Below are 23,017 nucleotides of genomic sequence, written 5' to 3' on the forward strand. Positions count from 1 at the left end.
ATGTATTTGCCGTTTTGCAGACCGGCAACGATTGGTCACAAATGCTGGCCTATTACGTGCAGAGGCAGTTTGAAAGACAACTGTTCATCCCACCCACAGGCTTCAGCTCTGTGAATGGTCCGACCCCAGACTATACATTTCTGTGTAGTTTGGCTTGCCTGGCTAAACCTGGTGTTAAACTGGTGCCGTTCAAAAGTCTTTGAACCGTGGTGCTATCAAGTGAACCAGCCCGCATTTACACCAGTCCTGAACCGAACCAAGGATGCGTCATCAACAATGGGTGGTGCACGCAAAAGCAGCATGAGGTGATGTGGGACAGGCCATATCCATTGAAGCTGGAGCAGGGCAATCAAACTGTTGTAAAAGTGGTTTAACTGGTTCGCCCTGTCCAGATCTACCTCCACAGAGCTGCTACTTTTCCTCAGGCCAGTGATGGTCTCAGAATACAGAATTCAACTGAATTTTAACAATTCTGCAGGGAAGATTGGGCAAATATTCCCCAATCTAGGCGTGCAAAGCTATAATAGAGACATATCCAAACAGATTGATGGCTGTAATGAAAGGAAGCTCTAAAAAGTATTGAGTCAGGGGTATGATGACTTTTCCAACCCTGTTATTCTAGTTTTTAATTTCAAATAAATTTTCAGAACTGTTGACTTTTTTTTTCATTATTAGTGGGCTAGCTGCAAGGCAAGCCCATATCAAGCATTCTGCATTAGTTCTGGCAGGCCGCGCAGTCAAGCCCGCTGTCAGCTACTGTCAGTTTCTTATTGGCTATTCCAAACCCAGCCCTCATCAGCTGTTCCGCTCAGCTGATAGTTCCCTTCGCTCACAAGTGGTCGCTCTCATTAGGGCGCCTTATTTAAGCTGCATCAGTCCGTTTACTATCATTGCTTTCTCTGCTCGCTGCTTTGCAACCCACCGCCTCCCCAGCACCACCTCAAATGGTTTAACTTGAAATAATGTACTGTTGTCATTGTTGCTTGCTCTGTTCTAGGGGGAATAGAGTTACTCTACCAGTTTAAACTGGAACGGGAGCCCCCTGAGGATGCTGCTGTTCCCTGTCTTGGCTTTCCATGGAGCTCATGGAAAGACAGGGAATTTCCTCTGAACAGAGCCATACCGCCAAATACAAATAAAGTTGATTCTAAAGATATTTCTGTCTTGTGTATTTTTGACTGAAGTGGTCCTGACAACCATTGTCATCCCTCGTCCGTTTTTTGAGAACGCCTCTTCTCCTAGAGCGTTTGAGCTATTGACGTGGTTCAAACACTAAAAAATCAGGCCCGATCCGGTGTAGGTTGCTTAGACCTTGTACAGTAGCTACAAGGGTTTTTAGACCCTTGTAGTTCCGCCATGCTCCACCAGAGGCGTTTCCCCATCGAAATGAATGGGGGACTGTGTAGGCGTTTACTTAAGAAAATAATTATAAGAGCCATATTGACACAAAAAGTAATTTGGTAGGCCTACAGCAGAAAGCACCATTTTAAGGGCACAACGTTCTACAATGAAATTGTAATTCCTCTTCACCCTCTGGAATTTCCTTCTCCGGCAGAGCCCTCACCTTCATCATGCCTTCTCTCCAGCCTCCACTGACTCCTCTGGCTCTTCCTCTTCCTGCTCCACAAATCTCTCAATACCTTGATTAGCTTCTCTCACTGCTGTTTATCTCATTTGTTCACTGGGCAGAAAAGGACACCATGCCCATTCCTCGTTTCATGATAGGCTAACTATTAGAGGGAAATAAATGTAGGGGCACACGCATTACATTTCATTGCCTATCCCCCCCTTATGGGCAGATAGCTTGTTGATTATAGGCTACTTCACTAAAAATATCTATAGGCTATTTGTTATCGCATTGCAATGCAAGTTACGTGGTTAACATCACACCACTATGTAGACCTAGCAAGGATATAGCTACTGACATTTGAATATTTGCATCTGCTTCGATGAGTTTGCTTGATTACGTTTACATGTACAAACTTCATTTCATTCTTTTAATACAATGGAAGTCAATGGAAGAGTAAGAGAGTCTCTTGTTTGCTGCACATACAGTATCCAATCTAAACACACATTTTATGGTTCATAGTTGAATTGCTCCAAGTAATTATTGCAGCATCAATGTATAAACAGGTGGGGCCAGGCTTTCACTCCCTTTTGATGAAAACCAGCAGTTCCAGTCAGGACAGTACTGTTCCACTCCACTCTATTAAATGCCTCTTCAGTGAAGTACGACCACCTCAGTGGAATCATAGCCAGGACAAAGAAGAATGGCAAGAAGCGTCCTGGTGTTATAGAGGGACTAGTAAAACCAGTTTGGTCTGGCGAGGTCTAGTAGGTGATGCCTGTTGGAGGCACCCATCCGGCACCTTAGCAAAGAGAGCAACATACTTCCTTTCATGGTTCACAGTGAATACATTGATAGCACTCCTCCAACACCAGGGAGTTGGTTTTCCATCTACTGCAAGCCTGATCACCATGGACGCTGTTCAGCAGATTGGTATGTTTAATTATTGTGCTTCTATCATTGGTCTAATTGTTTTCAATTTTAATTTGATACTCTTAATATTTATTTATGTAAACTTAATTTTAATGTCAATGTGTGCCACTGTAAGTCACTATGGACAAAGGCATCTGCTAAGCACCTTAAATATAAACACAATTCCCCTTTACAGCTGGAAGTAATAATACTTATCCTTCAGAGGCAAACGCTTCAGCAGAAGTGAGTGCGACTGCAGGTGGACACATACTGAGACAGAAGGGAAAGGCCAGTGAGAGAGATGGAACCCCCAGTGTCCATCGAGCAAATGGCACTCCGGCGCTGAACATGGACTTCAGCAACATCTACTGTATAGCAGAGGTGGGATTTATAGTTTAACACCATTTCTTCAGCATTTCAAATTAATGTTTAAAAACACAAAACACACATAATGGTCTGTAGGTAGGCATTTTTATTTTACATTGGGTGTTTGGTTTATAATTTAATTACTGTAACCATTTAATATGTGTGGATTCATCACTAACCAATCAGCTTTTAAAAATGGGTATTGGCGAAGTGTGGTGACAAATCAAAGGCGAACATATTTGGCACTAGTGTCAACTTATTATTGTTGCAGAACTTTACTGTTTAACTTATTTATATTTAAATGACTTGTGTCAAAATGTAACAAAAACGAAGTGTCATTTGTATGCAGATGACTCCATTTTGTATTGTTCTGCATCATCCTTAGCAAGTGCCTCAGAAGAACTGCAATCTTGCAATCTGCTTTTAACATTATTCAGATGAATCTCCATAAATTGAGCCTTGTACTAATCCCTTACCAAACTAAAATGATGTGCTTCTCTTAATCAAGGAACACAGACAATGCTTTTCACATTGTTACATAGATGAGTATCAGTCTTCAAATATCTTGGTTTCTTCTCAGAAGAAAGTTTGGGTAGCACTTTATAATAACCGTCGCCTATAAATGGTAAATTAACACTTTATTTAGCATACATTTATACATAATATAACTGTTTAGAAATCACATAATGATAGTTAGTTAATTATTGTTAACTGTTATTAGGCTGCCTATAATAAGTAAATTGATAGTTTATTTAGTATAAATTAAATTACTTAAGCATATTTGTTAACAGTTAACGTGCAGCTTAAGTGTTAACAAGCAGGTTGTTAATGGTGACAAAGACATTTCTTAGCTACTTTAGGCTACTTACAGCTTAATGTTCTAGTTATCTAAAGATAGAATGTTAGACCAACTGTTAGTTACATGGTCCTCACTTTATATTGGGGGGCTGCAGAATTTAGCCTACTACAAGTAGCTAAGAAATGGCTTGTTAACTGTTAGTTACATTGTTCTCAGTTTAGATTGGGGGGGCTGCAGAATAGCTAAGAAATGTGTTTGTCACCATTAACAGCCTGCTTTTTAACACCTACAAGCTGCACGTTAACTGTTAACAAATAGCAACTATCATTACGCGATTTCTAAACAGTTATATTATGTATAAATGTATACTAAATAAAGTATTAATTTACCATTTATAGGCGACGGTTATTATAAAGTGCTACCAAAGTTGGTTCTTCAAGCATCACTGTCTAACAAAAAAACTACTAAGGAACATAACATGACGACAAACTTTATAATACATGTAAATAAGTCAGGGTATTCAGGTTTGAAATACATTTTCAGAGACCACTTAAAGTTGGCTAGTATAACCTAAACTCCATAGCTAGCTAACGGAAGTTAGCCAATTGGTTTGTTTAGGCTAATAACATGATGCTAATCGTGATTTATATTTTTATGCTCACATCTGAAGACATCTAAAGTATATGTAACCTTTACATTTAGACTCCACACAGAAATAACAGTGTTAACAGAGGTAGCCTAAGTGGTAGTTTCCCTACCAGTTTTGATGTTTTAAAGGTGACCTATGCAAGTTTTTTTTTTTACCTCAGCTGATCAGCTTCGGAGTCACTGGAATGGTTCTTGAACTTATTCCAGGTTGAATGACGTCAATTTGACATCAACAAGTAGTCAAGATTTTGACCGACATGTATGACGTGCATAAATATGCATAATTTCATTATATATTGTAATGATTTCCTTGTGGTTGTAAAGAGGCCCAACAAAGGTATCAATCTAACATGTTTTTTTCTGGTCCCTACATCTCAGGTCTATATTATTGACATTAAATCAACGTTGATTTGATGTCAGGAAATAAGACGTCAAATTGATGTGAAATTTATGTCAAAACAACGTCTGTTAAAATGTCTGAAAAGGTATATTATTAGCCTACTCATTGTAAATCGACGCGAGTTTTTCAACATCCTGACCCACACAGCAGAGGGTTCCAAAACGGACCCTCTGCGGCGGACTCCGTGCGGATACGCACATCGAACGCGCCCTTTCCAGTCCTAACGGCTCCTTCAGTTTTCAAATTTCTCGTTGATGAAGTGGAAGACGAAACAGCGGCGTCTGAAGGCTCACTGTAAGTATGCTCCTATATGCTTTATTTATGCAGCTACCGAGTCTATCCACTGAAAAAGTACTTCCATAACACAAGTAACCTACTTATCTAGCTTTATTTGCTGATATTATCCGAAGATTTGCTGGTCTGCAGATATTGCTCATATTTACACACCAGCTACGGTCTAGCTGCTAGCTTTTGCAAGCTAATTTAGCCCACTTTAGACAGGGCTAAATCCTGTCCAACTAGGGCTTTGTTACCCTTTTAATGAAAGCTAAACTCAGAACTGAGTTTAAAATGAGCAACGTTTAATTTGGTTTAACGCTAACTTTGTGTTTGTGAACAACAAAAGTTGGCTTGCGTTAGCTAGCGTTAGCTTGTTAGCTAACGATAGCATTAAAGTTACAGGAAAACTAGTTTTTGTTAACGTTATGAAAGCTTAGATGTTGGACTCGGGAGTCTTTAAGAAAACGTAGGCCAATTCGGATGTGTCTAAACATCATTTCTTTCTGGGAGGGAGGCTGATTTCACATTGTTCACCAGTCCGGGATAACCATAGACAGGGATAACGTTAGCTGCTAGCTAATGGTTTTAAATTATGAATGACGTTAGCAGTAGCCTGCTAGTTCTAATAAGTTAGCGCTAACCAGCTGCCGCATGCTCAAACACATACGTCATAGCTCGACATTCTCTGCTGGCAGCAACAAATAGCTTTGGGACTCGTGCTTATATTTTGTACACGTTAGAAACCAGCAAACAGGCCTACTATTCAATCTAAAAAGTCCGGTTTCCAGACGTGTTTCCTGGTGACTTTTTAGATTGAACTGTAGCTGCTAGAGATTACTCTCTAACTTTTACGAAATATAAATGCACAAAGGGCACAAGGCTATTTGTTTTAAATTTTCATCTAGAAATACTGTCGTCTACGAGTTCATTTAATGACATTGAACGTTCCTTGGAGTAAGATTTAACTGAGAAGAGGCAAAATAGAAGAGGCAGTTGTTGACTTCATGTATGTCCTTGCTTTGCCTTGGCACAGACCAGACACTTTGTTGTGAATGTTTAGAATATATGGGAAGAGGAGCTAAAATGATCAGCACCATATTCTGTGGATCCCAATATAATGCATTTTTTAATGGGGTGTATTATTGGTTATGATAAATATTTGGCCATTTCTTTCTGATGATAAACGTAATGCATATTTATGTATCTGTGTTGCAGGTCATTCACAAGTGGCTCCAGTCTGGTTTGGGGGTTCTGCCATCCAAGTAAAGTAAGCTTTACAGTTTTACATTTGATTTATTTGACTTTTGGTCTAAACATTAATAACAAAAAATAACCATATGCCTCTGTAACTGGTGTTACTAGTTCAGGACGAAGTGAAGGTAAATGTCAACATGCTTAAATGCCTTTGTCTGCTGTAATAAAACCCACCCTCTACCTCAAAAGCTCTCTAATGAAATGTACATTTATGTATCTGCGTTACAGGTTATTCACAAGTGGCTCCAGTCTGGTTTGGGGGTCTACGCTTTCTCATCCTGTCCTGCCACCCAAGTGAAGTAAGCTATACAGTTTTACATTTGATTTATTTGACTTTTGGTCTAAACATTAATAATGAAAATAACCATATGCCTCTGTAACTGGTGTTACTAGTTCAGGACGAAGTGAAGGTAAATGTCAACATGCTTAAATGCCTTTGTCTGCTGTAATAAAACCTACCCTCTACCTCAAAAGCTCTCTAATGAAATGTACATGTATCTGCGTTACAGGTTATCCACAAGTGGCTCCAGTCTGGTTTGGGGGTCTACGCTTTCTCATCCTGTCCTGCCACCCAAGTGAAGTAAGCTATACAGTTTTACATTTGATTTATTTGACTTTTGGTCTAAACATTAATAATAAAAAATAACCATATGCCTCTGTAACTGGTGTTACTAGTTCAGGACGAAGTGAAGGTAAATGTCAACATGCTTAAATTCCTTTGTCTGCTGTAATAAAACCTACCCTCTACCTCAAAGCTCTCTAATGAAATGTACATTTATGTATCTGCGTTACAGGTTATTCACAAGTGGCTCCAGTTTGGTTTGGGGGTCTACGCTTTCTCATCCTGTCCTGCCACCCAAGTGAAGTAAGCTATACAGTTTTACATTTGATTTATTTGACTTTTGGTCTAAACATTAATAATAAAAATAACCATATGCTTCTGTAACTGGTGTTACTAGTTCAGGACGAAGTGAAGGTAAATGTCAACATGCTTAAATGCCTTTGTCTGCTGTAATAAAACCTACCCTCTACCGAAAAGCTCTCTCATGAAATGTACATTTATGTATCTGTGTTACAGGTTATTCACAAGTGGCTCCAGTCTGGTTTGGGGGTCTACGCTTTCTCATCCTGTCCTGAGTGATTCTTGACATTGAAATTATATCAAAATTTGTCAATAAATGTTCATACTTTTGTCATTAATGTTTGATTTCGGATTTATGTTGAATTGACAGCGAAGCTTGATATTGAATGATAGCAAAATAGCATTAAAACATTGTCTTCCTATGCATCAACATCATGACATCTTGACATCAAATAAATGTTGAATTGACATCAAATACCAACAAAACTTGACATGGAAATGACATCAACATCATGACATCATGATGTCAAATAAATGTTGAATTGACATCAAAGCCTGATATTGAATGATATCAAAATAGCATCAAAACGTAATCAACCATCATGACATCAAATACATGTTGAATTGACATCAAATCCCGACAAAACATGACATCAAAATAACATCAAAATGACATCAGCAGAGGTCAAAATCTTGACATCAAATTGACATCAGTACATTGACGTCAATATGACTTTCATTCTAGACCTATTTCGTGACGTAATTTTGACATCAATGTTCGATGTCATATTGATGTCAAATTGATATCAAATGCCCACTGGGTTCTCTATAGTGCCTGTGAGTGGAAAAACCACACTTGCAAGTTTGTGCCACCGGACTGGTAGCATGACAAACAGAAAGTTTCACAGCCTTGCGATCATGCTCTTGAAAAGATAGACTGACCGATTGAGGAGTGTTGTATATACACTAAAGCTGTATGGGGAAGCTCTTCAGAGAAACCTGCAAGTGTAAAATGAGAAAATAGCAAAGAAATGGCCAAACCTGCATAGTTCCTCTTTAAATCCAATTACATTTCCTGCTTGTCCCTGCATTCCCTCCTGCTTTGATGCTCTGGTAAGGTGACGATTTCTGAGACAAAATCCAGGGACATTTTCCATTCTGAAGCGTAAATACTTCCAAAATATGTTATGTTTTTATCTTTGTAAACTCAAAACAGGGACACTGCCCTTACCGTTCATGAAGCAGTTTACACTCTAAAAAATGCTGGGTTATATTCTCTACCCAACTGCTGGGTTTAAGCTGCTGGGTCATTTTGTGGAGTTGTTTTTACTCAAGTTGTGTTATTTTCGGTAACCCAGCTTTCTGGGTTGTATTTTAGAACAGTGCCCCTCCTCTCCCCCACTACACTACCCAGCTTAGGGTTGCTTTTACTCAGCTACATGGTTAAAATTTGAAAAGAAAAATCGTTATTCTTCCAACCGTCCAGTCCAGCAGTTGCTGTCAACATGCAATGGAAATCAGGCCATTTCGTAAGGTATGTATCTGCTTTTAACCTTTATTTTATTCCATTATCATTCAAACAGATTTTAAGAGTCCACCCAGAGATAGCCTTTGTGATATGAATGAATATCCTGCCAATTTCAGCCTCGAGCAGGACGTGTCATTCATGCCAGCTAGCTAACATTAGACTTACAGTTACAGTTAATGTTACATCTAGCTGCTACACAAAGACAGACTCATGAAAACATAGTTCTGTCTTCACTGAGTATAACCTGCTGAACAGGATCAAAACGAACTTTTACAATGAACTGCATAGCATAACAACAGCTATATGCTTCGTTTTGGTCTAGCAGCTAGCTAACGTTTGTCAGCTAATGTTAGCGAACATAGTCAAAGCGTGTTTACATTAGCAGCTAGCAGCTAGCTGGCTAACGTTACTGAACTTACAAGTGTTTGTAAGTCTGCTCCAGATCATCTCCTAAAAAAACAACTCCATTATATCAGGTTGTCATTGTTTCTGAGTGTGTTGCGCTTATATTTTGTCTCCTGGTGGATTTTTAATATCTGTTAACAACATCATTCACTGATAATGGTTCACGGAAGTTTTCGTAAAGTTCTGTACAGTGATTAATGCACTTTTTCTGTCTTTGATTGACAGGGCTGACCCCCAAAACGGACTGTAGAATCTGCCTGCCTTCGTCGAAGTATCACATCACATCCCTTTGTGACTACTAGACTATCTGTTCAAAAATAAAGTAAACTGTCAAGTAAATAATTATGTTGAATTGTATTTCTTTGCCCATTTTCTCAATGCTACCCATACTGGGTTTGGAAAACTTGGCTGTGGTAATTTTAACTAGCAGTTCTGTTGATGTAACCCAGTGGTTTGGGTTGAATCTATACCCAATATACTGTGTGAATAATACCCAGCAATTATATAGTTATAACCCAGCAAATAGTTTATTTTACCCAATCTATTGTGGCAATCTGACCAGTGTTGTGTTGATATAACCCAGCGTTTTGGGTTAGAAATATACCCAACCTGCTGGGTTTAATTTTGTACCCACTGTGTTGGGTTAGTATAACTCAATGTTGTGTTGGTCAAATAGTTAACCAGCAGCTGGGTTAAGGTTGGGTTATATCTAACCCAACATTTTTAAGAGTGTATCTTACCTAGTTCTCCTAGATTGCAAGGGAAGTGATTAACAAATAGTTTCTTCTCATAAAGGAGTTCGTGATTCAGCTATAAGGACACTGTATTAGCCAGACACATCACCCAAATTAAGGATGATATCTCAAAAGGTCTAGGAGCAGGGGTTGGCCAAAAAAGTGGGCTGACATACAGGAATAATAGAAAAACTAAAGAAGTTCAATAACTTACAGCAAGCACACTAATTATCACCATATTTATCATCTCAATATTCTTTCAGATCTGCTCCCGGCAGAGGGTGGTGTGGAAGCAACCAAGAGCTTTATACATGAACTGGTGGATATTCTCTTCGCCTACATCTGCAAATCAGCAAACAGGAGCTCTAAAGTGCTGGACTTTCATCATGTCCATCAACTGAAGGACGGCTTGGACGGGTTCACCTTAGAGCTCCCTGACCAACCCGAGAACCTTGAGCAGCTCCTTGTCAATTGCCAAGATACCCTAAAATATAGCGTCAAAACTGGTAAAAATAAGTGTCCTTAGATTGTGCTATTTGGTGTTTTATTCTACTCAGCAAGCTAAGCATGTTTTTACAGTCTGATGAAGAATAATATTGAGGGTTGAAATGCCTTCCTGCCTCACCCTTATACATGATAAGCATTGTGTACCCTCAGGGCATCCACGCTTCTTCAACGCTTTTGGCCTTGACATCATTGGCCTGGCAGGGGAATGGTTGACCTCAACGGCCAACACTAACATGTAAGGCCTGTGTCTTTTTCAGCCCCTCGGCAAGATAACTGTTGAAGAGGAAAGAGGAGGTTTTGTCGAGAGGAGATCAACTTTCAGTGTGTGTGTGTGTGTGTTATTGGCTGCTCACACAGGTTTACCTATGAAGAGGCGCCCGTGTTTCAACACATGGAAGACATTCTTCTGAGTAAGATGAGGAGCATGATTGGATGGCCTGCAGACGAAGGGGATGGAATCTTCTGTCCAGGTACTGAGACTGGAACCAGACAGGCGATCTAGATAATTACATAATACCAGAGGTGCATTCAAATTTGCAAACATTGGTGAACAGTTTTCCGTTTGCCTAGAGTTTTCAGGGAACATTTGCGAATAACCACAAACATAGGCAGAGGTAGTTCTAAATGATAGTGGAACTGAACTCAAGCCTTTATGAAGGTACAATATTGTTTGCCAAAAGAGGAACACGGACCATAAATAAAACAAAGTTTAGCTCATGGATTTAGAAGCATAATCGCTTATTTTGCATTATACATTTTTAATTAATTAACGCTCCTTTGTAATGATCTACTTTTCACTTTGACATTAAAGAGGGGATTTTTGTAAATTATTGTACAAAAAAAGATTGAGCAAGATTCCATTTATAAAAGCAGTGAAAAGCATATCTAAGGAGATGAATACTTTTAGGCACTGTGATATGGTGTAGCCTATTTCCCATTCAGAGGGGGCAATAAGCAGATCCTATCACAAAGCTCCAGTATACTCAAACCAAATGTCACAGCTGCAGTAGTGTTCTTGCTAGGTACATGAACATATGACAAACAAATAAATGCTTTCTGGTTTAGTTCTACAATTGTATAAATGATAATAAAAGAAAAACCTACACCAGACACAACACATACAAGTTTAATCCAGTTCATCCACCCACATCCATTTTTCATTCTGTTTGCAATGCATGTCCTGATTAACAATCTGTTTTCAGGTGGCAGTATGTCTAATCTGAACAGCGTGCTTCTGGCAAGGTACCACTTTTTCCCTGAGGTGAAGAAAGCGGGAATGACTGTTCTTCCAAAGCTGGCCCTGTTAACCTCCTCACATGTAAGAACTTTGACCTCACAATGCATGAACAATATCTCATTAGACCCCCCCCCCCCACACACACACTCCCTTAAAATGTAAACATTACACAGCATTGGCCTCCCTACCACCCCTTTAAAATGTAAACAATAGAAATCAATGGTGCCTGTACATTCGGGTTGTAGTGATTTCTATAGATTTCAACATGCACAACAAAACATTTGTGGCATAATTGCTGTCCATATCCCTCAGCAGTACGCTTGCTTTGCTTGTGTCCTCTCAGAGTCATTACTCCATCCAGAAAGCCGCCACAGTGCTGGGGATCGGCACTGACAACGTGCTGCTGGTGAAGTGTGATGAACGGTAAGGGTGTGGATATGAGTGTGACCCTTCCCCAGTGACCTGGGTTGGAGCCTCATTGTAAACACTCTCTCCCCCTGTCTCTGTCTCTTATATGTATCTGTATGTTTGGGTGGTGGTGGTAGTGTAGTGGTTAAGTAGCTGGGCAAGCATGCAGTACCCTGAAAGTATCGGTTCAATTCCCAACTTCCATCATTGTGCCCTTGAGCAAGGCACTTAACCTCATGTTGCTCCGGGAACAATATAATCCCCTGTAATATAGTTGACATATGTAAGTCACTTTGGACAAAAAGTGATGTGGTATGATGTAATGTAATGTAATGTAACGTGTCTGTCTATCTCTGAGGGGGAAGATGATCCCTGCTGAGCTAGAGTCTGGCATCATCACAGCCAAAGCCAAGGTCAGTTGCATGTCATCGTTGCATGTCAGGTTACTTGTCTCGCTCATTTATATATACATATATATATATATATATATATGTATACATACATTTACAAGGCTGTATAAGAAGGGTGACCAGTGGCCAATGCAAGGGCACAGCATTAAAACTCATATTGCATTGGTCTGCACCAGTTTTCTGCTCAACGTGGTGTTCACTGTCAGAAACTGGACCAGGAGGGCACTGTACGACCCAGCAACGAAACAAATAGTTGTTTATTGGTGTTGTGACAACTACTGCAATTAATAGTTGTTTATTCATCTCGACTCTCTTTACTCTGACTATCATAAGTAGGCTGGGCAAACTCAGCCTGATCTGCCGGCGCTTTGGATTTCGCCCTGCAGCTCAGGCTTGAAACCTGCACATGTATATATCCTGCTTCCTGTCCATGTTTGCTGGGTCCAATCAGAAACTGGCTTATCCACCTGGTGTAACCGGATTGTTGGTCTTATTGGTTGAAGGACTATCCAAGCGTACCGAGTCATTTTAACTATGTCAATTGATCAGACCTCTTGTACTGTAGAAATAAAGTGCACTAATGTTCAATCTTAAAAGATTGAGCTTAGTATTAGCCATGCTATATCATAAGTGTTTACTCTGAGAATCATAAGTGTTCAATCGTACTATCATAAATGTTTTTGACCATCCACAGGGTCTGGTTCCATTTTATGTCAACGCCACAGCAGGGACCACTGGTTATGGTGCCTTCGACCCTCTGGACGACATTGCCAACATTTGTGACCGCCATGGACTGTGGATGCATGTTGATGTATTGCCTGTTGAATATTTCTGCAAATATTCCTAGCAGTAGTAGCTCATGTTTAATGAGTAGGCCCAATAGACAGATTTGTGCTTGAGAATCCTCTTGTTGTCTGCAGGCAGCTTGGGGTGGTGGTTTGCTGATGTCCAAGAGACACTGTGCCAAGATGAGTGGGATTGACAGGTTGGTTGGAGAAATGGTCCAAGCGCTTACAGACATGAATATTCTTTTTCTTTTCCTGGAGCAAACTCTTTTTTTTGTAACAGGGCATCCTCTGTAACCTGGAATCCTCACAAAATGATGGGAGTCCCACTGCAATGCTCAGCCTTTTTAGTGCGTAAAAAGGTAAGATCATTGGCTGTTTGGATGGACAAGACCTCAAATCAGTATCCAATGCTACTAAATTTCTCTTATACTGTATAAAGCCAGACATGACCAGTGTGATTCTTATGTGTTTTCATATACCTTTATCAAGAGGGTATCCAAGACAGATATTGACATATTGTGCTGTGCTGAAATAAAATGCCATTAGTACATTAGCACACGTATACAGAGGGAGAGAGAGAGAGAGAGAAATGAGAGCATTTGGTTGCATTGACAGGGCATCTTGCAAGAATGCAATCAGTTCCAAGCGGCATACCTGTTCCAGCCTGAAAGTGCTTACTACGATGTCTCCTATGACACTGGGGATAAGACCATGCAGTGTGGAAGACACGTGGATGTCTTCAAGTTATGGCTCATGTGGAAAGCAAAGGTAAGCTTGATCTGAATCAAAACTATTGGACAGTAATATATTTATGAAGTCATTGTACAGATGATGTCTCCCTTGCTGTTTTTTGTCAGTGGAACTTCATGGTCTTTTAAGGTGAAAATGAAAGTAGACAGTGTACTGTGCACTGGGCCCAGAGTAAAGGCAATGTTTCAAGGCACTTCGTTTCTCACTTACAATCTACAGCATTTTGTATAATGACTCATCAGTCATCACACGGATATAGTGTTTGTTTATAAGTGTTTGTTTCTGTTTGGTTTTTATCTTAAAGCTGTTTTTTTTTATTATCCTAAAGCTTGTTATCCTCCATCAAAGTTGAGAATTTAAATGACTTTAATGGTAGCTAGCAGAGCATAAACCTTTAGGGGGAAAAAGAAAAGAGATAGCCAACGCAACAGCGCTTCAGAAATGTGGTCAGTTCAGTTTCCCTGAAGATGGCCCTGTATGTATCTGATCTATTGGCATGTGTTTGGTGTGTTGCAGGGCTCAGAGGGGTTTGAGTCCCAGATCAACAGATGTTTGGATAATGCAGAATATCTGTATGACAAGCTGGAGGGAAGAGCTGACTTTCAGCTGCTCTTCAAAAGCAAAGTGAGTCTTGTCTTCTGGAGAGCTACAGCATTTTGCATTAATCAAAGCCCTTCAACTCTATTAAACTTTACAGATAAAAAAAAATCATTTCTGTTTCTTTTTTTCTGTTTTTAAAATCAGCCAGAGCACAGCAATGTCTGCTTCTGGTACCTTCCACAGTGCGTGAGAAGTATGCCAGCGGGGTTAGAAAGAAACAAGAAGCTGCACACGGTAAAGTGGAGCGTATGCGCACTGGTTTTCTCTAACAGTTTATCTGGTGAATTTATCAAACAAAGGTGCACCAAGAGTGACATGTAATAGGATGATATTTTTAACATTTGGTGGACTTGGTGCCATGATCGATTTGTGGGTTCACAGGTGGCACCAAAAATCAAGGCCAAGATGATGGAAGAAGGGAAGACCGTGATTGCGTACCAATCTCTGGGAGACAAAGTGAACTTCTTCCGTTGTATCCTCTCAAACCCAGCCACACAGAGAGAGGATATAGATTTCCTTCTGGACGAAATTGTACGGTTAGGTTCTGACCTCTAACTTTTTAAAGAAATGTTGTGCAGTTCATGGAAATAGTCATCAATAGTTTTTTGTTGTGTTTTGGTGTTTCATAACGCAGTTCAAGGTGGCCTCAAAAAGACCACATTCATGGAAACGCAGGCTTGTTGTAGAGCGAACATGAAGTTCTCATGGGCTGCCATTTTAACTTCATATTGGGAGGCCTACTGAAAGGATTTATTTCTCTGTCCATGTTCAAGTCCTCCCTCTTCCCCTCTTAGACATGAAATGATTTTAGCCCTGCATTGGATAATAGTTTCTCTGCTTTTGTTCATGTACTCTAGTTAACCTTGGATATGTTGGTCACAGTCCACAACAAGTCTCATATCATACTGCTTTACAGAACAGCTCTTTCGGATGTAGGTAAACACAGACATAGAGGTAGGCACAAAGGAAGGCCATTGACTATACAGTGGATCACTTCAAGGGGAATCATTATCATCATAGAGCGCAGATGTCCTTTTGTTTTTATGACTGCATCACCCAAGATCACGAGGACCACAGCTGCCCATGTCTCTCGAAAGACAAAGGTGAAGGTCAACAATTGCAGCCTCATTGCTGCCCTCTGAGATTTCCATTGAGTTGATCACATTGTTTGAGGACTTGAAACAAGTTGTGTGATCATGTCCCATGTTGCAATCTATTGTTTGAAACAATCCTGTTTTAAAACCCTGTTGCAATTTGCACTGCAACGTTTGTGTGGTCATTCCACAGACTACCAGATAGGATAAACAAGCTTAGACATTAATACATTATACAATGAATACAATTAGTATTAATAAATAACGTTTTATACATTTCACATTTCAACATAAGCATTCTGTACTTTATCATGGTGGTTAGAAGAACTATGTAAACAATAATGTAATGTGATAGATTGTTCAACAATCACTGCTTGGTCAAATTTCCTATTGTGATGCGCTATTTGGAACGTGCATTATTTTTCGACGGCTATGAAGTACAGTAGTTCCTTTTTTGGCGGGGCTTATCACACTTGAATATTAATTCGCCAATGTGAATGTAACAGTAAAGACAGCAACGTTGTATCTATGCTCATTGACCTCAATGCAAATCAAACAGGCTAATAGGCCTACTGAAAAAAGCACCATGCCAATCTCTAGCTATGGTGTAGGATATGTGATGATGTGGGGCTATTTTAATTCCAAAGGCCAAGGGAACTTTAGCAGGATGCATAATAAGATTTAAGATCAATTGTCAATTGCAGCTGGGATAAATTAGTTTTTAAGTACTCTTTTGGAGCTAGTACAAAGACTTTCAACATGAATGTGCCAGGTAAGGGAACAATCAATAAAGACACCCAGATACTATATGATGTAATACTGATGTAGCCTATTGGTGTGTTGTGAATGAGTTCAGGAATAGTCGCAAATCGATCTTGGATCAAATATAATTTATTTTGTTTTGTTGTCATTAACAACCAGATGGTGAGCATCACACCGTACAAGCTGTTTCATTTCAGAATGAAGCTGTGTTTTGGTCCCTGCAATAAGCCAGGGGTGTTTACTCACACATTCATTGGTGTAAATAAATATAGTGACATTAGCACCAAGAGGCCCTTACTTTAAGGTAAACGCATTACATTGCTGCTTTAAGTGAAGACTGCACTCATGCTAAACTAAGCCTACACAAAAGTTCAAATGAAGTTAAGCCATCCTTGCATCAGGTGTGGAAATTATGACCTGGGCCGGGTTTCCCAGAATTGTTAAGAAGCTCTTAAGTGCTAAGAACTTCTTGTTGTAAGAATGTTCAAAGAACGCTCCTAAGAAATTCTTAGCACTTAACGATTCTGGGAAACCCGGCCAATTGGCATTGTAAAATTCCATAACACACAGGCAGGGTAGCCAGGTCCTTTTCATCACCTGAAGTTAATGAGCAAACTCTATCTGGGCTGAGGGGCAATGTTTAGCAGGATGCATAATATCCTGGATCCATGAAATAGCTGGCCTTTGAAAATAAAAATCTGCCTGCCCCTATGTTAACCCTATGTGTTAAATTCCCATAGGGTTACATAGGGGGTCAAATACTTCCTTTCCTTAGCATTTAAGGAAAACATTTATTTATTTATGATACATTCTTCAATCACAAAGAAAATTGGCGTCCTTGGCGGTTTTATTTTTACTCATTTTTTGAATTAAGGCATTAAGATCAATTGTCAAATGATGATTTTATATTCCTGTTTTAGCATGGTATCAAATACATATGCTCCTCACTGTAGATACTGCAGATAGCTTTATTAGGTCATTGCATAATGCTAATTGTATTTTGAATTATAACGAGAGCCTGTGAAAATTAGTTTAAGGCTGTTGACCATCATACTTCTTGAACATAGATGCAATTTAAGAGCATACAATGAAGTTATACAAAAACATTATCTTTAATTTCATTTGCAATCATTCGTGGCACATTTTTTACCTCATTAGTAATCACTTAACACTAGACTACACTACAACCCCAGTGTAACTGTGTAGATTAGAAATGCTTGCCACCCAATGCCATGATAAGCATGTTTTCAGTGAACCTATATTTCTTGGACATAGATTTCTTTGTCCAACAGTGCAACCTGCTGGTGAAAGTATGTACACATCTGTGCACACGGCCTTGTGTTCAGAGGTCGAGACACATTATGCACAGACTGGCCCTCATACAACTAACAGATTTAAGTTTATTTGGTTCAACTGATTAAAAGTAGGTGTGAAGTATTAGTCTTACAATGGATACTGTGGCAACACTGCAGGCTAAATAAGTGATGTGGATGGTGTACATCCTTTATGAAAAAGAGCCTCTGTTGGTGCATTCACCAAGGTCAGACAAGCCTATTAACTTCTTGCAGTGAACACTGTAAATGAAACCTCAACAATTTCACTGATTCTTTAACCACAACTTTACCAACGAGCTGAAGAAAAACAGTTTTATCTTGTACGTACGGTACTGCTGCAGTCTTCACACGTCAACACTCTACTGCACAGACAGTCTTTGGAGCGGCCATGCTGTTCTTACAGGACTCAAAGCTGACAAAGCAAAAGTTTCCCACACACATTTTTACTTTTCATGCCTCCTGTCTGTGAGAAATGTGTCTGTCTGTGGTATCTTTTGAGTGTACTGTAGCCCACATGGGTTGGTATGAACATATCAAGGCCAGAGTAGAAACGAAGGTGCAGATGACGAATTTTGAATGGAAACATTTTGGGAAGTTTATCTGTATCAGCCTATGTAATTTAATCCGTTTATTATGGGGGCCTTTAAAAAAAACAAAAAAAGAACTATGTCTTTCTTCAATACCAGGCTTACAGAAATAGAAATAGGGAAAAAGAACACTTTAACTGTTCATTGTTTTAAAACACTTATGGAACTGTTTGCTTGGAATACATTTATTGCTAACATGTCTTCAAGTAGATTCTCAGATAGATTTATAAGACAAACAAAACACTCTTTGGATTGTGCATAACAGTACCAATCACCAGTGGCCACTGTCTATCTGTATACTGGAGGTTAAGAATGAGTCAGAGACAGTTTATAAAGCAACTAGACAATCTTTGACTGAGTCGTTCTGTGAACAAGTTGATAAACAGATCAGGAATGTTTTTATACAATAATGGAAAATAGAAAAATATCCCACCGTCACCACCTTTCTAAACCTTGATCTTGGTGCCGCAACACCATCCTTGTAAAAATAATGAGCACTTAGTCCTTTAGAGTAGCAGCAGTCCGTCTCTACTGCGGTGTTGGCCACAGAGTCATTTAGTCCTGTAGAATACTCTAGAGTGTTGGTCACAGAGTGCGTGGAAGCTCCATCCATCTCCTCTATGGCTTCACCCACACGATATTATTGTGTAAGGTTTGGAGACACATGTAATGCTTTGCAAAATGACGCCTAGCAGAAGGAGGAAAATGATGACGACAAGGACCACTGTGCAGGCCTTTGTCCAGCGTGACTGTTCCACTTCCTGCTCCTCTCCCTGATCTTCCTCTCCTCCTCCTCCTCCTCTGCCTCCTGCCCTTTCCAAATCCAGCATCCTGTTATCGGCATGTGTCACCACGGTAACATCCTTCAACTGACCGGCTCTGACCAAGCAGGGCGCGATCTCCGCGGGCAACAGAGGAGCCTGGGCGTCCACCGCCAAGGGCAGCAGGTAGCAGCCGTGGCCGGGCAGGCGCATGAACACGGGCGCCAGGAGGGGCGCCAGCGTCTGCGGGTCGTCGGGCAGCTCGGACACGGAGAGGCCCTCGGGCAGGAGGGTGAGGGAGCGGCACCAGGGACAGGCCAGCTCGCGCCGGCCCCCGCATATGCGCCGCAGGCACGCCGAGCAGCAGGTGTGACCACAGCCCAGCAGCTTGGGCCGCCGCCGGCTACCGTAGAAGTGAAAGCAGATCTGGCACTCCAGCCGTGGGTCCTGACCCCGAGAAGACATCGTGCTTAAATAGAAGACTGGCAGCAGTGTGTGTGTGTGTGTGTGTATGGTGTGTTGGGGGGGTGGTGAGTTTTTCAAGTGGGTCAAATGCAGTTTGCAGGTTAACAGCAGTATAGCCTCTCCACAGTGTGAGATGAGATGTCTTAGTGAGGCATCGTGGCTCAACACAATGCAGCCTCTTAACACTTGGCTTTTCACTCTTCTCACCCAGTCGTGTGCTTCTTCTGACGGAGCGGCACTCTCTTTATCGATCCAAGGCTCGTTTTATCTGTGGCGTGAGGAGAGGAGCATGAGAGAAAACAGGAAATGTCAAGGTATCGTCAGTCTACAAAATAAAGCTCTGAGGAGGAAAGAGAGCAAGTTGTTCCCAGGGTTTTATTATGAATACCATTCAGGATAAATACTCTATATTTTTTATATACTCCTGTAATATCACAATATTAAAAACATTAATTTTGTGCTATTACAGTCTCTGGCAGAGTATGGAGGGAAGCAGATATACTCAAACAAATCACAACAAAGATATACCAGTCACCTGAACTTGGATGCTGTTCCTAAAATGGCCCTGGAGGGATTCCTGAAGTGTATGCGAGCCACATATGAACATGCATTTTTCACAGTTTAGGGTACACATTAATAGTTCTGGTCTATTGTAATAGCTCTGGTTGTAGTCGTCCTGCTTACACGGATAAGGAAACTGTCCCTTAATGACCTCTCCTCTGTAGCTCCTTCCTAAGGTAGAATTGATCATGTGACTGATCTTACCAACTGGGCTGTGGTGGGAAATGTACAAAGAAGGGTCAAGCGCAGTAAGATAAGATCACATTTTTGATAAGGCATTCGTTCTACCTTGTCATACTATGTAACTGATCAATTGCTCTTTTACAGTGCTGTTGTCCTTTGATCCATGCGCCTTGCTCCATATCATTGTATTGTAACGACCTGTGTGTCACTCATGTGTGCTTTGTGTGTTCGTTGTGGCTGCCTATTACCTTTCTCTACCAATAGGTACAGTATGGAGGGGGGCAGGAAGAGTAGCCGGGGCAAGTGCACTGGGCTATCAGAATTGTTACTTTAAATTGTCGCTCTAATTGTTTGTAAATGCATGAAAAAGAGCACCATTTACGTTCTGCAAGCTTCTGTATGCGTCTGATGCGTACGGGTGACATCGTTACAGTAAAAAGCTCCATATCTATTTCATGCTAATCAAATTATGTTGCCACGCAAGATCAAAGGCTTCCCTCATCATACACCTCTCCCATGGTGTCAATCCTCTCATCATTAGGCTACACTGCCTGGGTCAAGAATTAAAGATAAGATAAAATAAGATAAAGTATACTTTATTCTCCCCAGGGGGAAGGGGGATTCATCTTGGGCTCCAGTCATTGCACCGCAACTTGCAACATACCACATAAAATATACACTGAAGTAGACCATACAAACATATGCTTCACTGCATCATCCACAACAAAAACATAGCTGCAGACAGTTCAGCAGAATGTGGGTAAAAGTCTACCCCAACAGCAATCAGGGCTACAGTAGGCTAAGCCAAATAAATAGATTGAATAAATACTAATAATATACAGTCGTTTCTTAATGTTTAGCATCTTAATTGCAGCTGGGATAAATTAGTTTTTAAGTACATCCTCTGTTGGAGCTAGTACAAAGACTTTCAACATGAATGTGCCAGGTAAGGGAACAATCAATAAAGACACCCAGATACTATATGATGTAATACTGATGTAGCCTATTGGTGTGTTGTGAATGAGTTCAGGAATAGTTCACATATCGATCTTGGATCAAATATAATTTCTTTTGTTTTGTTGTCATTAACAACCAGATGGTGAGCACCACACTGTACAAGCTGTTTCATTTCAGAATGAAGCTGTGTTTTGGTCCCTGCGATAAGCCAGGGGTGTTTACTCACACATTCATTGGTGTAAATAAATAGTGACATTAATTGATGAATAGCACCAAGAGGCCCTTACTTTAAGGTAAAAGCATTACATTGCTGCACTAAGTGAAGACTGCACTCATGCTTAACTAAGCCTACACAAAAGTTCAAATGAAGTTAAGCCATCCTTGCATCAGTTGTGGAAATTATGACCCGGCCAATTGGCATTTCCCAGTCTTGTAAAATTCCATAACAGGCAGGGTAGCCAGGTCCTTTTCATCACCTGAAGTTAATGAGCAAACTCTATCTGGGCTGAGGGGCAATGTTGCGCGCTAGATCTACATCAAACTACATTGTAGCTATTTTCCATGGAAATAGGCTTGAGTTATCAATATAATAATTTTGGAACCGGCTCTCGGCAAGCGAAAGTTTGGAGGGCTTCATAGATTAAAGTAGGCCTACAGTCATCCATTCAGTTGTAAACATTAGCCTGTATGGACATGTTTTTAACTTTAGGCTACTGTAAACAGCAAACAGTTCAGTGACAATCCTACAACAGTCTGCTTGTTCAAACATGTAGGCCTAGGCTACCGACCAAACCAGAATATCCACTCAGAAGCTAGACCTTCTAATGATAACCAAGATAGGCTATGCATCGCCATGCCATGTGAAAAACTCGGAACAGGAAGCCAAACCAGAGAGAAAGTCTTACAGAAAGGGCAAAGTCCCTCTCTGGGGCAACAGATTGAACACGAAAGTAGCATATACACACTACAAGGGCCGGTAAATGCACTTGTTCACGTACGCCTATAAAGCTGAGGTCTAAATGCAACTTGCATGCTTAGAAACAAAGCTGGTTGTGACCAAATATAAAAAATATGAACAAATTCTACTTTAAGGTAGCCTAACCTAATCGCATCGCAGATTATGTTGAGTGCTCATGTGTCCAAACAAGTCTTTAGTTATGCAACGTCTAGGCTACATGTGGATAGTTTACAAAAACCCTTTGTCAACTGGTGCTAACTAATTTCAGGTTAGCATTAGTGGCGTAGGCCTATTGATAAAGCCAAGGTAATCATTAGCTTAAAACACCGGAGACTGCAAGCTTATGGTCCTTTTTTTTTTTTGTACATGTACAGGACACTAACGTTGTTTTAGCCATTTAAACCTGTATCGCAAATTATTCATCAATGACACAAGTCTACAACATTACTGAGGGACTTACCATATAGAGAAGGCTGTCATGCTTAGGCTACTCGCCTGCAGTCCTGTTACTTCTTGTACTCAAAATGTTTTGACAGCTGATCAAGGCATGGTGGTTGTTTCACACACCCCTTTCTAGAACTCCACTGCAACCAATGGAGTTTGAGCTCCATTTTAAAACCACGCCCATTCAGCGACTAGACACGATACAGGCCTGACTGAGACATGTTATCTACAACGTATTCAGTCCTAAGTTTACTAAAAGGAACAGGTTCGTTTTAGAAGAAGTCTTCCCTCCTATTTAACAGACCCACATTTCAGATCTCACATAGCACAGATCGCCTCAATCTAACAGGTTAGTAAGGGAAGCTCATTTGGGGAAAGAAGGTTATTCAGATTCCATTAAAAATGGTAGTATTAAATCTATTCAAACTATTGTATGTTATAGAAATTAAAAGGCTGC

General features: G+C 40.3%; 2 protein-coding genes and 2 long non-coding RNA genes across 4 annotated transcripts; 3 read left to right on the forward strand and 1 right to left on the reverse strand.

The window, feature by feature from the left end:
• Positions 1–4,650: 4,650 nt before the first annotated feature.
• On the forward strand, positions 4,651–6,513 carry LOC134063858 (uncharacterized). Its single transcript, XR_009936206.1, has 3 exons — positions 4,651–4,986; positions 6,187–6,238; positions 6,454–6,513. It is a non-coding gene; the product is annotated as an uncharacterized LOC134063858 (long non-coding RNA).
• A 510-nt stretch (positions 6,514–7,023) lies between these two features.
• Positions 7,024–7,425, forward strand: LOC134063864 (uncharacterized). The gene is made up of 2 exons (XR_009936207.1): positions 7,024–7,090; positions 7,304–7,425. It is a non-coding gene; the product is annotated as an uncharacterized LOC134063864 (long non-coding RNA).
• A 2,251-nt stretch (positions 7,426–9,676) lies between these two features.
• On the forward strand, positions 9,677–15,776 carry LOC134098201 (glutamate decarboxylase 1-like). The gene is made up of 14 exons (XM_062551197.1): positions 9,677–9,683; positions 10,018–10,260; positions 10,412–10,496; positions 10,619–10,731; positions 11,464–11,579; positions 11,842–11,921; positions 12,265–12,319; positions 13,011–13,127; positions 13,237–13,301; positions 13,385–13,463; positions 13,720–13,872; positions 14,371–14,478; positions 14,599–14,688; positions 14,836–15,776. Exons 1-14 carry the CDS (start codon positions 9,677–9,679, stop codon positions 15,007–15,009), a joined length of 1,485 nt encoding a protein of 494 aa, XP_062407181.1. The 3' UTR covers positions 15,010–15,776.
• A 660-nt stretch (positions 15,777–16,436) lies between these two features.
• On the reverse strand, positions 16,437–22,651 carry rnf152 (ring finger protein 152). The gene is made up of 2 exons (XM_062519636.1): positions 22,577–22,651; positions 16,437–19,725 (listed from the first exon to the last, which is right to left on the reverse strand). The coding sequence occupies exon 2, from the start codon at positions 19,455–19,457 to the stop codon at positions 18,858–18,860; it is 600 nt and encodes a 199-aa protein (XP_062375620.1). The 5' UTR covers positions 19,458–19,725; positions 22,577–22,651; the 3' UTR covers positions 16,437–18,857.
• Positions 22,652–23,017: the final 366 nt, after the last annotated feature.

Source organism: Sardina pilchardus, chromosome 2, assembly GCF_963854185.1.
Source record: "Sardina pilchardus chromosome 2, fSarPil1.1, whole genome shotgun sequence".
Classification (NCBI taxonomy): domain Eukaryota; kingdom Metazoa; phylum Chordata; class Actinopteri; order Clupeiformes; family Clupeidae; genus Sardina; species Sardina pilchardus.

Coding starts and splice junctions, on each gene's coding strand:
- LOC134098201 (XM_062551197.1), top strand. Junction 11,922..12,264: donor CTGGTGAAGTGTGATGAACG/GTAAGGGTGTGG, acceptor TCTATCTCTGAG/GGGGAAGATGATCCCTGCTG. Junction 13,302..13,384: donor AAGATGAGTGGGATTGACAG/GTTGGTTGGAGA, acceptor TTTTTGTAACAG/GGCATCCTCTGTAACCTGGA.
- rnf152 (XM_062519636.1), bottom strand. CDS start 19,457: ATGTCTTCTCGGGGTCAGGACCCACGGCTGGAGTGCCAGATCTGCTTT.